The sequence below is a fragment of the Nyctereutes procyonoides genome, unplaced genomic scaffold (assembly GCF_905146905.1).
Source record: "Nyctereutes procyonoides isolate TBG_1078 unplaced genomic scaffold, NYPRO_anot_genome, whole genome shotgun sequence".
Lineage (NCBI taxonomy): Eukaryota > Metazoa > Chordata > Mammalia > Carnivora > Canidae > Nyctereutes > Nyctereutes procyonoides.
In genome coordinates, this window is record NW_026575146.1 from 6,958,506 (window position 1) to 6,975,837 (window position 17,332).

General features: G+C 44.6%; 2 protein-coding genes and 1 pseudogene across 2 annotated transcripts in view; 1 reads left to right on the forward strand and 2 right to left on the reverse strand.

Annotated features, from left to right (window-relative positions):
- PPP1R14C (protein phosphatase 1 regulatory inhibitor subunit 14C) overlaps positions 1-17,332 on the forward strand; it is an 86,675-nt gene that overhangs the window by 34,062 nt on the left and 35,281 nt on the right. The gene's annotated exons all lie outside the window — the stretch shown is intronic.
- On the reverse strand, positions 1,564-1,843 carry LOC129500463 (small nuclear ribonucleoprotein G-like). The gene has a single exon (XM_055310939.1). The coding sequence runs from the start codon at positions 1,841-1,843 to the stop codon at positions 1,643-1,645; it is 201 nt and encodes a 66-aa protein (XP_055166914.1). The 3' UTR covers positions 1,564-1,642.
- LOC129501131 (U4 spliceosomal RNA) lies at positions 8,437-8,504 on the reverse strand (annotated as a pseudogene).

A 17,332-nucleotide genomic window follows, 5' to 3' on the forward strand; every position in this document is an offset into this window, starting at 1 on the left:
TTTCCTGATTTTGTTCAGCTTGCTGGGGGGACCCACCTCACAGCACCCATAGGCATTTTCTAGCAACAGTTCACTGTATCCCTCACACTTAGCGCACTGATGGATAATGCATACCAATAAGTACCTGTTGATTGGAAGATGTTGAGGTTCTAGCCTAGCCCCCTCCTGGGGATTCCAGGTTCCACTGTGTAAGGCTGCTGTTGCATGGTGGTTCTGCAGCTTCCTGTCTATGATAGGAATCTAATGATCATTTATTATCCTGGCAGTCAATGACAAGTCAGCTCACTGTGTTGGTCAATATAGGCTAGGTTGTGTTGTAGTCAGGAGTGACCCAAAATTTCAACAGCTAAAAATAATAACATCTGATTTCCCATTCAAGCTGTGTATGCAGTGTTGACTGGTGTGGGGGTTCTGCTCCTCACCGTCAGTCAGGGTCCCAGACCCATGAGAGTCCATCTGGAAACATGCTCCTATAGCAAGGCAGGGCAGGGGCCCTGAGAGGTACCCAGTGGTTCCAAAAGCTTTCACCAGAAAGCGCACACATCACTCCTACCTTCTAGTTCATTGGCCAAGGCAAATCTTACTCCACATCTAACTTTAGAGGGAGAAGCAAAACAGACTTACCGTGTATCTGGAAGATACGCTAGAGTACTTGTGGCCAGAGAGTGACTTTTGCTGGTAAAGGAAGTATTGCCTAATTATTACTGTTGCTTTTCAAAAGAATTGTTCCTTGCCACATCTCCATCCTCATTTAAAATAATTATTTTATTTAGTCAGGGGGAAAAGACATTAATCCCAGGGAGTTTAACAAATAGAGATTTCCTTCATCATGGTCTACCAAAGCTCTCAGGAACAATTAACTCATCCACTTGGAAGGAAATAACTATCTGTCTGAAAAGAAAATGTCCTAAGTAATTTAGAGGTGGGCCCCCAAGGGGAGTGATTTACGTGAAAAGTCCCTCAGTTAACTTGATTATTTTATGGGGCTTTTGCTGAGACCTTTTGTGTGTTCAGAGTTTATATGGCCTTTAATCCTGACACTTATGTAGGCTGTCATTGTGTGGATAAGCTCGTGCTTCAGTAATCATCGTAGAAGGCATAAATAAGCCTCTGGGGGACTGGCCCCTCTGTGCTTAGCACTGAGCTAGGAGCTGGGGTTCTATGGTTATATGGTAGGGTGGCTAATAAACAAAATGACGGTGGTTTGAGAGAAAGAAAAGAAAAGGGAAGTGCTCCAGAGAATAAGGAAGAGAAATAGGGAGCAGGGAAGGGCCCCCTCCAGAAGATTCTAGAAAGCTGAGAAATCAGCTAGCCTGGGGTAAAGAGGAGGGCCAGGGATGGGAAACCATTATAGGTCATATGGCAGCAGAAGCTGGAGACTTGGAGAACTCTGTGGGTTAATTCAGGGGGTCAAAATTTTAAGCTTAGTTAGAAAGCATTGAAGCAGAGGAATGAGGTGATCAGATTTGGATTTTATTTTATTTTATTTTATTTTTTTTACTATTACAAAAGCTTATTTAACTAAAGAGTTCAAAATGAAAATGTGCACAGCCTGATTTTTATACCCTAGCAAAACAGGTGCTGTGGAGGGGGACGTGCAGAAACAGTTGATACTGCTTGTGAACACAACCATTGTTTATGCTCAAGCCAAGGCTTCTATGATAGCGGTACTGCTTCCTCCCATTACCATCATTCCCACATTGTTCTGCTGCCTACTGGTTGCCATACCCACGCGTTCATCCATCAAAAGATTCATAAAGGGACCAGATCCCTTCAGCATTCCTTGGCCGTGTCTGCCACAATTTAATTGTGACCATAACTTGTTGCCCATAAATTCTTTCATCTCAGTAGAGTAGTTTTGCTTAAAGTGTCTGCTTGGCGAGCTCAAAGATGCCTCAAAACAAAATGCCTTGAATTTTAAAATTTAACTTATGCTTGATTTGTTCATTATTTTTTACATGCCTTTCTTCATGGTATGATTTACATTTCCACAACTAATTACTCTTTGCAGTATTTCTGTTTTAAACCTCAAGTTATATTTTACACTGAATAACCACATTTAAATCTGATCATCTCCAGTATTTTTTCACTCACACAGACAACTTAGCAATGTGAGAAAACTAAAGTAGAATATTATACTCTAACGCAGATTCAGTCACAGGGGAGAGAGAGAGAGAGAGAGAGAGAGAGAGGGAGATCTGTTTATTATGGGAGCTTATTTGTTTCATTAGGTGATTGCTACAATTTGTTGTCAGAATTTAACTTTGTATGTATGGACTTAAAGCATTAAGGGTTCCTAATTTAGAACAGATTAATCAACTTTTGGTTTTGTTGGTTTTATGGTGAGATAATCTATTTATTCAAATCTTCCTTCTTTTGGTAATAGCTTATCAGATGGTCAGACAGATGTGTATACAGCACCTTCTGAAACCTGTAAATTTTGTTCCTGAATGATTGAAGGCAGATTAGAATTTTGAAAGGGCCTGTGTGGCTGCTGTGTGGGGAATGGGAAGCTGAGCTGGCAGTACCAAAGGTCAAGAGAGAGTTAGGAGGTGGGAGGGGGTCATGTGGTCTAGACCAAGGTGTTTGCGATGGGGATGGGGTGAGGTGGGCCATGCAGTGCTCTTTGGAGGTAGGATTGACAGGACCTGCCAGCGGATGGGTGTGATGTCTAGCAGGGAGGCAACAGTGTGGTCCTTTGCTGGGGGCATGCTGTCCTGGTGAGCGGTGTAACCGAGAGACAAGAATGGAGATCAGAAGCTTGATTGGTGGTGAACAGAGCAAAGGGAGCCACCTCCTTACAGGATATTTTAATTACCCTTTGTTCGCTCACAAAATTCCCACTTCTTTGAGTTAGTTTTTCTGGATATAACTGAAATCAATCCTTGAGGGCCTGTGTAATCCGTTTCCCCCAAAAGTGCCAGATGAAGAGCGATACATTTAAAGTGTTTTGCATTCACTCCCTATTGCCCTATATTTCTTTCTGTTGACACAGTGCCCACTCAGATAGTGGTCATAATGCGATAGAGAAAATTTGCTGTGTTCTTTGATGACTTAATTGACATCCTCATCCCATTTTTCATGGTCATGGTTATTGGATTTGAGGGGGGACTCTGGTCTCTTGATTGGATAAGGAAGATACTTGAATGTCCCTGATTAAATTTGGCACCAGTTCGAGTCTTCTCATGGAGGATTAGGAAAATACCCAAGTCTCATCTGCAGTATATTACCAAACCATCTTGTATGTCAGAGGGCTTTTCTGGTGGTGGCTAAGCTCATCATGTTGATATTGATTATTTTAGCTTCTCTTTCAGTGGGAACATTTTCTGACTTCACATTCTGGGCCCCTCCTATTTGGAACCCTTAATACCTTTCTTCAGACCAATATTGAATACTTTATTTTCCCCACATACCTCTGGAAAGAGTTTGAAAGCCACAGACACCTTTACATCAGCAACCAAAGCTTAGAATCTTAATTCTGGCTGGTTCTCTACTGAATCTTACAGTGACCACCCGTCTCCGCACTGGCCCCCCGCCCCTGCCCCGCTTCATCCTAGTTCATTGAATTGAATCACAGAGATCTGTTCTGGATTCCAGTCCCCTACTTCCTCCCCTCCTACCAGAACACCTCCAGGAAGCCACAGGAAGGTGAAGGCCAAGAAGGTCACTGTTTGTTTTTTAAGATTTTATTTATTTATTCATGAGAGACACACACACAGAGAGAGAGGCAGAGACACAGGCAGGGAGCCTGATGTGGGACTCGATCCTGGGACTCCAGGATCATGCCCTGGACCGAAGGCAGGCACCAAACCACTGAGCCACCCAGGGATCCCCAGGGTCACTGTTTAGCAGGGCTCTTAGCTGAATCTTAGTTTCCCATTTTGCTTTCAGGTTAAAGAGGGAAGAAAGATAGTTTGGTTCAAACCACCTTTAGGTCAAGCTGCCTGACCCAGGACAAATCCTATAACCTCCCAAAGTCTTCATGTCCTCATTTGTAATAATAACACCTGCTACAAGCGTCGAGATGAGAAATAATTAAACTCTCGATTGTAAGAGTTATTGGCACAGTGCCTGCTACAGTGGTACTAATATGAACTATTATTATTTTGAAAAGGAGAGGACCGTCTTACCCAATTTGGTACTTCTTGATGAGACCTGTGATCATACTTGGTGATAATTTGTGTTTTATACAGTTTTCTTAAAATAAACACATTGGCTCTAAGTCACTCGTTCATAGCTGATTCGTGGTTCAAGACTTTGTCTTTTTTATTATTAATCAATAGACATAATAGTTGCTGCTCTGGGACTGATTTACTGATTCTTAGAGGGTGTAGATCAGGTGGTTACTAAGCAGTCATCTGGACAGAGGCCAGGAGCCCTGAACAGCTGGATAATAAAACCTATATTTTGAGCTCTGTAGACAAAGGCATTGCTCAGGTATGATAAGGAATTTGGACAAAGACTGATCTGTTTTCCCGCCAGGGCCAGCTGTTGGCTTCCTCAGACTTATTGTAGCTCTCGTTTGTGAAGCACTTACTAGAGGGCAGACACTGTGTTAGGCAAAGGACACACTGTTTAATCCTTGGGACAGCCCAGCGAGGAAAGTCCTATTGTTATTTATTCCCATTTTAGGGATGAGGACATAGAGGTGCAGAGAGCTTCAGGTCACACAGCTTGTGATTGGCAGAGCTGGGGCCACACCCCTGGTGTGCTTGGCTTAAAGTCTGTTTCCCATTGAGAAAATAGGGGCAATTGGAGGCTCCACACGCATTGCTCACCTCCTGGTGCTGTAAATGAGCTGCCTGCAGCCCAGGAAAGGCACCTTCACTTCTGCAGTGGACTCCGCCCTTCTTGCCTACTCAGGGATAGTGTTCTGGTAATTTCTCCTCACTTTCCTGCATCTTTCACTCCCTGCAAAGCATAAACATGCCATTATTTTTTCATCCTTAAAAAAAACCGAAGAAAATTCTTTCTTGACTGCACTTCCTCCAGTGAGCAACCCTTCTCTTTTCTTCAGAACACCTTGAGAACGTTTTTGATACAGCAGCCCCCCTCTTTTGCAAGGGGTACATTCCAAGACCTGTCGTGGCTGCCTGCAGTTGTGCACAATACCAAGCCCTGCACGTAGTCTTTTTCCACCATGCATACCTACTTGTGGTAAAGTTTGATTCATACGTTAGGCATGATAAAGGTTCGCAACAAGAACTAATAATGAGACAGAACAGTTACAACAATATACTGTGATAAAAGTTCTGTGGAGGTGGTCTCTCTCTGTCTCTCTCTTTCTCACCATATCTTATTGCACTGCACTCACCCTGCTTCTGGTGATGTGTGAATTGATATGATGCCTGCGTGATGAGATGAGGGGAGGCGAGTGACATAGATGTTGTGACATAGTGTTAGGCTGCTCTTAACTTTCTGCTGCTTGGTCAGAAGGAGGGTCATCTGCTTCTAGACTGCAGGTGACCACAGGTTTTTGAAACTGCAGATGGTAGGTGGGATGACTGCATTCTTAAACACCAAACCCAGTCCCAGTCTCCCATTATATCTTGAACTGACTCTGGTTTCCGTCCCAGCACTGCTCCGAAGCTGCTTTGTTAGGTAACCATGAATTCCATGTTGTTCAATCCAATGCACTAGGCTTGGTCCTTGTCTTACTTTCAGGATCTGGTGCAGTGGATCTCATTCCCTCCTCCTTAAGGCAAGTTCTTCTTCTGGCTTTCCAGCCACCAAACTTTTTCCAGGCCCTTTGCTGGTTCTCACACTTTTAAATTTACTCAGAGGTAGCCTCAGGGATTAGCCCTCCAACCCCTATGTACATTGCACCCTGATTATAATAGCCAAGATATGGCAGCAGCCTGTGTCCATTGGTAGTTGAATGGATAAAGAAGATGTGGTATTTATATGGAATATTACTCAACCACAAAAAGAATGAAATTTTGCCATTTGCCATGGACCCAGAGAGTATTATGCTAAGTGAAATAAGTCAGAGAAAGACAAATACCCTGGAATTTCATTTATATGTAGAATCTGAAAAACACAATAAATGGACAATAATGAAACAAAAGAGACTCATAGATACAGAGAACAGTGCAGTGGTTGCTATAGCAAGGTAGGGATGGGGAGGGGGGATATGGGTAAAATAGGTAAAGGGGAGCAAAAGGTACAAACTTCCAGTTATAAAATATATAAATAACATTCAGGGATACAATGTATAGCATATAGGAATATAGTTAGTAATATGTGACAACTTTGTATGGTGACAGATGGTAGCAACATTTACCATGGTGATCACTTTGTAATGTATATAAATGTTGAGTCACCATGTTGTACACCTGAAACTAATACAATATTGTATGTCAAGTTGACTACAGTTCAATAAAAAATATAAATTAAAAAATTACTTGGTGGTAGATATTTGCTATTCTTTGGCAAGTGAAGAGGAAAGTCTACTCATTAAAGTACTAATGCACATTGAATACAATTATTGACAAATTTAAAGGTGAGACAGCCATTTCATAAATATAATAATTGATCCAAGAGGCTGTCTGTCTCGTCTCTCGATCGATGAAGGCAAAAGTTATAAAAAGAATATGTGTCTACTTTCCCTCTGCATTTTCTTTACTTATACACCTAGAGCAGTTGCTATTTATAGCCTGTCTTACATAAACCTACATGACCACTTCATCTCCAATTCTGGGTCAATTTCAAGAGGAAATTAAGTATTCATGCATTTACATGAGTTCCTCTTATTCTTAACCTCAGTATTATAGAAAATGTGTCTAAAGGTAGTTCTAGGCCTAAGTATTTTATTTTGGTGAGAGCTTCAGTTTATTCACTCAATAAAAATTCACCGCACATGCATGTGGGCTGGATACACATAAGGCTTACAAAATAAACAAAACACAGTCCCTGCCCTCAAGGAGTTTTTCATTTGCTAGCAGAGACAACAGATACACACCTTGATGGGTTATACTGGGCTAGTGATCATGATGAAATTTAATGTGCTAATGACTGCAGAGCTGTGGGAGGCCAGAGGACAGGAGATCCAGGTACTAATGCAGTGTCAGGTCATGGGCAGTGGTCATCCCAAATGACTTCAGCCCATCCCCTGTTGTGCACTGGATACTGAGGATAGAAGGCTTGAGATCCTTCAGCCTAGGCCCTGTCTGGGCTGCAGGACCTGCCTCTGTGAGTAGAGAAATGAGATTCTCCTGTTGTATGGTATAGGGGCTGAGGACTGTAGTCATGGTAGACATTCACTTTCTAAATAAGAGTACCACCAAAGGCTTCAGAAGGGAATCATCACAATATATTGTTATCATGGCTGCTGAACTACTAACTGGGCTGCTTGGAACAGCCTAGAGGTTGGCAAAGATTTATGGTCATTTGGGGTAACAGGGCAGTCATAAATCGTCAACCCTGCTTGCCTTTATAACAATTGAATTAGCTTGCTAGTGCAAAGAGCCATTGGGGCTCAGAATAAATCATGCAGTCGGTCACTCAACGGACAGTTATGGAATGCCCACTAGGTGTGAGCCATTCTGTTTTCCTCTCTCATTTATGTCAAAAGTTAGCAGAGGAGCCGGGCATCAGATTCTTGACTCTTAATTTCTGTTCCAAGGATTCTTTTGTTTTTTATTTTTATTTTTTTGAGTATGTCATCTTCAATCCAAATTGTTCCCTGCCCGGAAAAAAATAAATAAGATTTTGGGACATATTTGACCGTGTAACACCTCTTTCTGGGAATAAAAATGTAGATCGGTACAAGGCATTTGCACCTTTGTTATTGGCCACCGTTTTTTTTTTCCTTTAAAAAATAGATCTGTAGTTCAATCAGTTGGCTTGTAGAAATTAAAAATAAAGCATGGCATCCCTTTCTGTGCATCTGCCATTACTTGTGTTCTAAAATGAGTGTCTATTCCAGTAGCAAAAGTGACAGATGTAGATGAGGTAACAACTTGCCGTCTTCCTAGCTGAAGCTTACTTTGAGATTGAATCAGAATACCAGAATTGGCGTTTTTGGAGTTATATTTTGTGCTACTTGCCTGAAATCAAAGGTGAAACTCTGTCTTAATCAGGGCTGAGAGCATCTTGGAAGACAATGAGAATTTCTAGGCACAAGGAAGGTCTGGATGCTCTCTTTTTTTCCCTCCCCGCCCCCATAAACATAACCTCCCACCCACCACAATCTGAGGCTCGAACACCTGCCACTGGCTTCACCTGCTTCACCCTTTTAGTTCCCGGGTACATAACCTTGGGGGGAGGCTCAAATCTCACTCCAGTGTTTGCGAGGATTACCTCCTGGACTTGCTTTCCTCAGATCTCAGAGAGGGAAAGGATAGGAGGGGGTATTTTGCAGGGGGTGGAAAAAGTCAGGAGAGCCATAGGCTCAGTTCTGGCCTGTTGAATTCAAGCAGGACTTGCTACAGATCCAATTCAATTAGCAATAACTGCGCCTCGGATAAACCTCATTGGCTATGATACTGCCACTGCGCAAAGCTTACAGATCCAATCCAGGTGAAGACTGACCTTCTAGCTCCTAGTGTTTATCTAGGAAGTGATGCCGTGTGCCTCCTTGCATTGGCGGTCACTCCCAGGAGATCCACACCAGTGGATCTCTGGCTCCAGAGGGCACTTGGCTGGTGTGTAGAAGGCAGTAAGTGTTTGAATTGTATTGAGTGTTGGCTGCTTGCCTGGAATCTGGGAGATTAGGGAGATGGATGCAGGTGGCCCTAGAGTTAAAGGATTGTTTTATAGGATTGGCAAATTGCTGATTTCCAGACTGTTATGGGATGTCTGGTGGTGGGTATCCAAGTGGTTGAAGCATTGCTTTCCAGTGTAGAAACAATCTGGTTATGACATCTGTCTCCCTGTTGCTACAGGCTAGGAGGAGGAGGACTGGCTTTCGGGTTTTGCATGTGCTCTGGCTACAGGATGCCAGAAACCCGCCCTCTGCAGGGAGAGGAGGGCTGCTCCTTGGTGAGAGGTATGTGAAGGGCTCGGTCCCGTGCCAGAACTTTGTTTCTCCTCGACATTCCCACTGACCTCATCTCATCCTGTGTGTAAGACCTGGGCAATTACAAACGCAGAGAAAGATGGGTCTTTTGAGTCCTTTTCAAAATGAGGCCCCAGCAGGAGCCAAGGAGCACTCAGGTGAGCCCAGCAGTGCCATCTGTTCACAGAGGGTCTAGGAGAAGCAGAGATGAGCAGTGATTGAGCAACAGTGGCCTGGGGGCAGGGATCCATCCTCTTGTGGCTCTGACTTAGGATGAAACAGCCGGTTCTCACTTGTGTGACTGAGCTGTGCTTCCACAGCTGGGCAGGGTTCCACCATTTGCCTCTGTCTTGCTCCCCAAACTGTGAGGGGGGGCAGTCAAATGTCTTGTTAATGCTGGAACCCTCAGCACCCAGCCCATAATGTAGAATGAAGGTTCTAAACGAGGAATAGAAATCAGTGACCATATGTGAGGAGTAGTGACTCCTCCTTCCTGTTTTCACTTGCTGTCACGGAATGTCTTCCCTTTCTGCAAGACACTCAAAACCTTCCGAAGCAGTGGTTTGCAAACTTATTGGTTTGTGAATCCTCTGTGGCTCTTGTCACTTGTGTACACTTGGAGTTCCTCTGTGGCTCTTGTCACTTGTGTACACTTGGAGTTCCTCCTCCCACATTGGGGTCCAGTGGCTCTGGGGCTGCCCAGGGATCTGCATTTTCACTGGGCTGCACAGGGACTCCTGAGGCAGGTGTTCTGTGAGTCACGACTTGAGAAAGAGAACTTCCTGCTTCTAGCTGCAGAGTGCTTTGGAAGTAGGCCCTTCAAGTGGGGAGTCAACAGTCGAAGAAGGAACTCTGACTCATTCCTGCTGCTTTGATCACACGCCTAGAATTTTCCACACCTTTGATTTCTTTTGTGCTATCCCATTGAGTCCCGTGGGGGACACTTTAACATTCTCTTCAGGTACACCCAGAGTATTCAGTGTCATGGTTGAAGCCAGTTGACATTTAAAAAATTGAGTCCTTTTATAGGAGAGCAGTAACAAAAAAAAAAACATTACTAGACCTACAATTAAAAATCAGTTAAGTTTCCAAAGTACCAGATCTTAAATAAACTCTCTTTTAGCCTCAGGAGACTGGCAATATATCACAGCCATTTCTCAAGATGTCAGGATCCTAATTACTTGCTTCTGTGGAGCAATTGGCCTTTTTTTTCCCTCTACTATAATCTTGAATCCTTCCTGCCCAAGACTTAAGGTTTATCCTTGGCACCCCAGGGTAGATCTGTCCGGTTCCTGTTTCCGGTCTTGGGAGCACTCCTTTCCCACTGTGGACTAGCAGGTAGTGTAGACTAGTACAGACACTGGTCCTTTGCCCAGACCCTGGTGGCCTGTCCCTTTGGATCATATCTGCAGGTGTGGATATGGGCTTCTCTGGGACAGCTGCAGAGAACAACAGTATTTACATAAACCGTCTCCACCATGTTTGTAACAGGTGAGGCTCAGGCCTCCATCTGGGGTTTAGCATGTCCTCTGGAAATGGATAGTCATTCCCAAACTGGCCCTAAAACCCTGAGTCCATTCATGTGTATTTCATAAAGGGCGTGTTCCATGGAAACTTGGAATCACCTCCTGGATTCCAGATTGGTGAGTGCCTTGGCTATTTCTGATGGGCTGGGGTGCTGGAAGCCTTGACTGTGTAGCAGTGCCTCGAGGACTCTCTGGCTACCGCCCAGCACCACTAAAAGGCGTCTGCCATTATCTTACTACTCCCAAAGTCACTGAAATCAGCAGGGACAAATCTTTTGCTCAGCACTGCTGCATTCTGAAAGGCATGGCACATGTGTTGGCACAAGGCTGTACATATTGGGGTCAGGTTGTCTGAGTTTGAAACAAAGCCCTCAGCCCCCAAGTCAAGATACTCACACATTTCTGTGAAATAGTGGTGAGGATAATACCTAAGTCAGTGAATTGTTCATTCCTGAATTCAAAGAATGATTATCAAAGGTTTACTGGGCACTGTGCAAAGGCACTGCCCTATGGACTTACAGATTAGGGACAGACACCAACAAATGTAAATTTTTACCTGTGTGGTACATGCAACAGAGAAGCACGTGGTATTAGGCATACAGTTTCAGGGGTTGGGAGGTTGACCTTGAACAAGTGAGACCAAGGATTTTTTCCCTTAGAAAGTGATGCTGACTTCAGATAATAAGAGCATGCCACACATGCATGTGCAAAGGCTCTATGGAGGCCTACATGGGTAGCATGTTGAGAGATTGGGGACGGGCCAGGGGGTGCTGGCGTCCAGCACAGCTCATAGGCCGTGCTAGAAATTTTGGTTTTTAAGACTGATAGGAAATCACTGAAAGGTTCTCAGCAGGTTTTCAGTGTTCTTAAATTTGCTACCCTGGCTACTCAGTGAAGATTGGACAGAGGAAAGGATGAGAATGGATATGTGGCAGCAGTTGGGAGAGAACTGTAATAATTTACGCAAGACATGATTTAACGTATATTTGGGGATAGTGGAAGAGGTAAAAACACAGATTCAGGAGCCATTTAAGCCAGAGAATTGATAGATTTGATGATGGATTAGATGAGGGGGAGAGAGGGAGGGGTCAGGGGCCACGCTTCCTGGAATGGTGATGTTGCCTATGCAGTGTAGCACTCATTACATGCAAGTGATCATGGGAATTGCTTATGAAGCAGTGCTCCTTTTGGTCTGTTCATGTCACACAGAAGCGCTGGTTAAGTCACTTTTTTTTTTTTGGGAGGGGGCTGTCCTTTCTTTCTGAGACTGGACTTTGACCAAAGGCAGTGAGGCCCAGGTGCCCAGGGACCTGCCCTCTGATCCCAGTGTGGCCCTTGGACCAAGAGCTCCTCTCTCCCCTCCCTCCACTCCTGTGAGGGAGGTAATGAAAGGAACTTCTGGCAAGTTCTCCTCCTCAGGCAGAATGTCCTGTTGGGTGGCCTGGAGCTCTCACTGTACTCTAGAAGGTACCTGAGTGGAAATTATCCCCATACACCCTCTTGGCATCCCCTCCCCTTCCCCTGCTTCATCTGTTGTTAAAGTTTTTTTTTTTTTTTTTTTAATTAATTTATGAGAGAGAGAGAGCAGGAGAAGGGGACAAGGGAGAAGCATACTCCCCGCTGAGCAGAGAGCTCCATGTGTGGCTCGATCCCAGGCCCCCGGGATCATGACCTGAGCTGAAGGCAGATGCCTAACTAATTGAGCCACCCAGACGCCCTCTGTTGTTAAAGCTAGTATTACTCTGGTGTATTTCTTAAAACTGATGAACCAATATTGATAGCTCTTTATTAGCCAGACTCCAGAGTTTTCATTAGGGTTCACTCTTTGTGTTGTACCTCCTATGGGACTTGACAGTAATGACATTTATCCACCATTACAATGTCATACAATCTCACTGCCCTGAAGTGCCCTGTGCGTCACCTGTTCATCCCTCCTTTCCCCCAAGCCTTTGGCAACCACTGATCTTTCCACTGTCTCTATAGTTTTGCCTTTTCCAGAACGTCATATAGTTGGATTCGTATGCTGTGTAGCCTTTTTAGACTGGCTTCCTTCACTTAGCAATATGTTCCTCCATGTCTTTTGGTGGCTTGAGAACTATTTCAACAATAGTCTTTTACACTGCAAGTGGACCACACCCGCTGGTTTGCACTTGGCGGGCTCCATATGGGAATCACACCTTCTTTTCAGTACCTGGCATCTCTTCCTAATGGTGGTTCTGCCTCATCTCAGTCTTCTGCCTACCTGTCAACCCTGAACACATTTAACCATTGCAGATTTAGGAGCTTTCCCAAGGTGGGAGGTGGGCAAATGTCCACATTCAGTATTCTGTGTTCTGGAAATTCAATGCTCTGGTCACCCGGATTCCCATTGGAATGATTCAGTCGGGAGCAGTGTGGTAATGGGTTTGATCGTGTGGGAAGACTTTCTTCTAAGAACTGAGCTGTTGGGCATCTGCATGGCTCATCGGTTAAACGTCTGCCTTTGGCTCAGGTCATGATCCCAGGGTTCTGGGATTGAGCCCTGCATCAGGCTCCCTGCTCAGTGGGGAGCCTGCTTTTCCCTCCCCCTCTCCCTCCCCTTGCTTGTGCTCTCTCTCTCCTTCTTGCTCTCAAATAAATAATAATAATAATAATAAAGGACTGAGCTGTCACAGGCACTTGTGTTTGTGACACCCTGGGTCTGAGTGTTTCCAGCCTAGAGAGTTCTGCTTGGCCCTGAAGCAGTTTTTCTAAAAAGGTGGGTATTGATCATCTTCTATCAGAAGACAGTCTCGACCGTATTACTGAATGGATGGGAAGCAGGATGCAGCTAAGTGTGACTTCTTAGAAACAGGCTGCGCACCCATTGGCTCTTGCTCTCCTTGGGTGACACCAACCCTCTCTTCCAGAACAGCCCTTTATTCTCTCCCAGGTAGCATGAGGATAGTGGCTGTCTGTTCAGTGTAACCAGAACCTTCGGGACATCCATTATGCCATGGCTAAGAAGCCTGTCCTTGCCATCTCTATGAACTGCCTTAGCTCTCACTTATTTTCAGATACCTTATTAGGTTACTAGCTTCTGATTTTCTTGTCACGTTGGCGTTGTTCATGACCAGCTGCGCATATTTAGTGCTCAGACACAGAAATGCAGAGCAAAGTGTTGGTGTTTCCAAAAAGTTCTGCCGCTGGGGGGTTTTGCTTATATTCCCCCCTCCCTTTAATCCTTGTGGTTTTGAACAAGTTGGTGATGTGTTAGGTCTTTACTTGCAATTTTCAGGCACAAGGAGTCTAAGATGCCCTGAAAGAGACATTTACATTAAATTTTTAAAAAGAAGGATCAGCTGGTCAAACGTGCTCAGAAACCTTAGCCACATATAAGGTTGTGTTACTGATCGTTCAGTTTGTGCGATGTGCCCAGGCACCATTGTGCTGGCTTTTTGTATTTGGCCCCATTTTACAGGCATGGGAAACAAGGGTTAGGAGCGCGAGTGACCTTGCTCCAGCTCGCATAGGTTGTAAGTGGCAGGAATGCAATTGAACCTGGGTCTCTCTCCAACTCCGTGCAGCAAGGGGTCTCATCTGTGCTGAGAAGCAGGGCAGCTTGGGGCATATGTGGGAAGATGACACTTTCATTCCTGGATTCCTGTTCTGTGCTCTATTCACCTAAACTCCCTGGGGTCCTTTTTATCACAGAAAGACGTGGTTTCATGAACTATTGAGACCAAGGGCAGGACACAGAACACTCATCTACCCTGACTCTGAGTCCTCTTCTTTCTTTAAAAAAAAAAAAAAAAAAAAAAAACAAAACCAAAATCCATGTCTGGAGAGCTATGCTTCTCTCTCCAGAGATATTCATTTGTGAAAATAAATTGCTACACGTTGGGATTTGGGAAGGGCAGAGATTTGGCAGAGGCCAGCCTGGCGTAGCCCTTCAGTGAGGAACAATTTACATGGGGTGGGGGCAGGACGGGAAACGGGGTTCAGGGAATTCTGTCTCTTTCTTTTTAAAGTAATTTCTACACCCAGTGTGGGGCTTGAACTTACAACCGCAAGATCAAGAGTTGCATGCTCTACCAACTGAGCCAAATAGGTGAGCGGGAAACAGGGTTCAGATCTGAGAAAGCACCTCCCTGGCTTGGCTCTGTGCTGTTCGGTTGCTTTCCCACGCAGCTCCTTTCCTTAGCTTTCTCAGCCTGGCACCTCCTCACCCACATGCTGGCCCTCAGTCCCTAAGTGTGTGTCCCAGTGGCTCCCGCCCACGAATGTACTCACCTGCTGCTCCTGCTTAATAGGTGTGTACCTGATACCCACACCTGGTGGGATGCTCTAGCCCCACCAGCCTCGGGAACCCGTGGAGCTGCGTGTGTGCAGTCTGCTCTTCGAGGTCTGGATTAGCTGTGACCCAAATAAGAAGAGAATGTATATTGTGCTACTGTCGCCTGGTCTAAGACCGTATTGTCTCTTACCAGGTGAATTCTGCTGCCTCCTACGTGGACTCTGTTCACGCCCATGCCTCCCACAGTCCAGGGTGATTCTTTTCAAAAGGTCAATCAGATCATGTCACCACTGTGCCCAGACTCAGAGCAGCTTCTCTCTCAGAGGACATGTCAGTCTTTAGGGGGGCCTCACCCCAAGCCTTCCACAGTGACCCCTGGCTCCTCGTAGCTTCTCTGATACACCTGGGCACTTGCTTCTCCCGCTCGATGTTTTCCTCCAGACATCGACATGGCTTCTGTCACTCTCTTCAAGGTCTATTATTCATCTGTTTTTCTCATCCTCTGTAAAATTCTAACCTTGCTATTCCCTGTCCCTCCCCTGTGCCTGCTTTTTTCTTCAAAGTGTCTATTACCGTTTGCTATGCTGTATATGGTACTTACATGTTTATTGTCTGTTGTCCCCTATTGGGGTTTGATCTCCACAAGAACAGGCTTTTTTTTTCTGTTTTAAAGACTGTATTTATTTATTCATGAGAGACACACAGAGAGAGAAGCAGAGACACAGGCAGAGGGAGAAGCAGGCTCCTTATGGGGAGCCTGATATGGGACTCGATCCCAGGACCCTGGGATCATGACATGAGCCAAAGGCAGACGCTCAACCATTGAGCCACCCAGGTGCCCCATAACAGGTATTTTTGTCAGTTATTTGTTCTTTTTCTCAGGCATCTAGAAAGTGCTTGGTGGGTAGTAGGTATTCAGTCAATAGATGTTGCATGGAACTGCCTTGTACTCTTAGCTTTTGCTGTAGATCTGCCTGGTTCTAGAATAATCTCACAAGACCAGCAGTGTGAATCTTTCTATCTAAGAGTTGCTACTCATTTTGTATTATTGATTGTTAGGCCAGCAGCTCTTCCCTGGGCTCCTATGACATGAAGCTGTGTCACAAGTCATGTGCTTAATGATAATAGTAAAAAGTACTAAGTCAAGCAAGGGAACTATTGACAAATTAAAACATTTTATGGTGTTTGTAAAATAACATCAGTATTGCTCACTCATATCACATCATGTTTTCTTGACCAAGAGGAAAAGGGTGACGCTCTGTGTGGGGTGCTAGGTGAATGTGAGTGGTGACAATGGATGTCTTGTGGTTTTTCCCTTCTCTATGGCGGCTGGTCTGAGTGTTCCAGAAATGAACTTTAGCTGTGGGGTGTGTGGGATAAATGCAGGTACAGACTTGCTCTTCTGGGTGGCAAGAATAGCATCCTCTGGGGCACCTGGCTGGCTCAGTTGGTTAAGCGTCTGTTTTCGGCTCAGGTCATGATCTCAGGGTCCTGGGATCAAGCCCACATCGGGCTCCCTGGTCAGCGGGGAGTCTGCTTCTCCTTCCCCTTGCTCTTGTGTGTTCTCTCTTTCTTTCTCTCTCCCTTTCTCAAATAAATAAATAAAATCTTGAAAAAAAAAAAAGAAGAATAGCATCCTCTGTGGACATTATCTTCATTATCCCTTCACTACAGGATAAAGTTTGGTTAGGCTCGCCCTTTTCTTTTCTTTTCTTTTCTTTTCTTTTTTTTCTTTTCTTTCTTTCTTTCTGGAAGAGTTTGGGAGATATTGCTGTTTAGCTCTGAGCCAGCTTCAACCCTAGAAGCTTATTTAAATTTTAAAATAAGTAGGTACTAGGGAAATACTAGTAGCATGGGATCATACCACTCACCAAGGGTGTTGGAGCTAGGATGACCTACACTTGTTTCCCCCACTTTGGTTCCCTGTGAAGCCATCCTATTCCAGCCCCTCGGAGTGCCCCAAAGGGAGAGAGATATATTAAGATGTAAAACCTGATGTGTCTTGAAATATCTGTGATATTTCTCTGCCTCTTAGTTGGCAGTTTGTGGGCATGGAGGCATCCAGTTTGGAAATCGTTTCCCCTCAGGATTTTGAAATGACTGCTCTCTTGCCTGATGATGCCAATTCTCTGATTGCCTATGTGTGACCTGTTTCCTTTCTTGAATCCTGCTTCTAGGATCTCCTCCTCATCCCCAGTGTTTTGAAATTCCACAATTATGTACTGTAGGGGAGGCTAGGCTCTTTTTTCAGTGGAGAAGATTTCTTGCAGTTTCCAGGGCTGGTTTAAACATTTAATATTATAATATTTAAATAGATACCACTTAAGACCAAGTATAACTCTTCACACTTATCTTCCAATTATAAAATCAAATTGAAATTGCAAATTAGCCATAAAGCACCCAGCCAATGGAATCCAAGCACACCATGTGAATTTGGTGTGATGGCTAATGTCACTCTTTTCAAGGTTAGGAAGGAGGCACAGCCCTGTCCCTGCGTGTCCTGTGAGAGATGTCTTCTGGCTTCACCTGGTGTGCAGACGTCACTGAGGTATA

What these genes read in the sequence shown, in the direction of transcription:
- LOC129500463 (XM_055310939.1), bottom strand. Translation starts at nt 1,843, where the DNA reads ATGAAAGAATTTATGGGCAACAAGTTATGGTCACAATTAAATTGTGGC.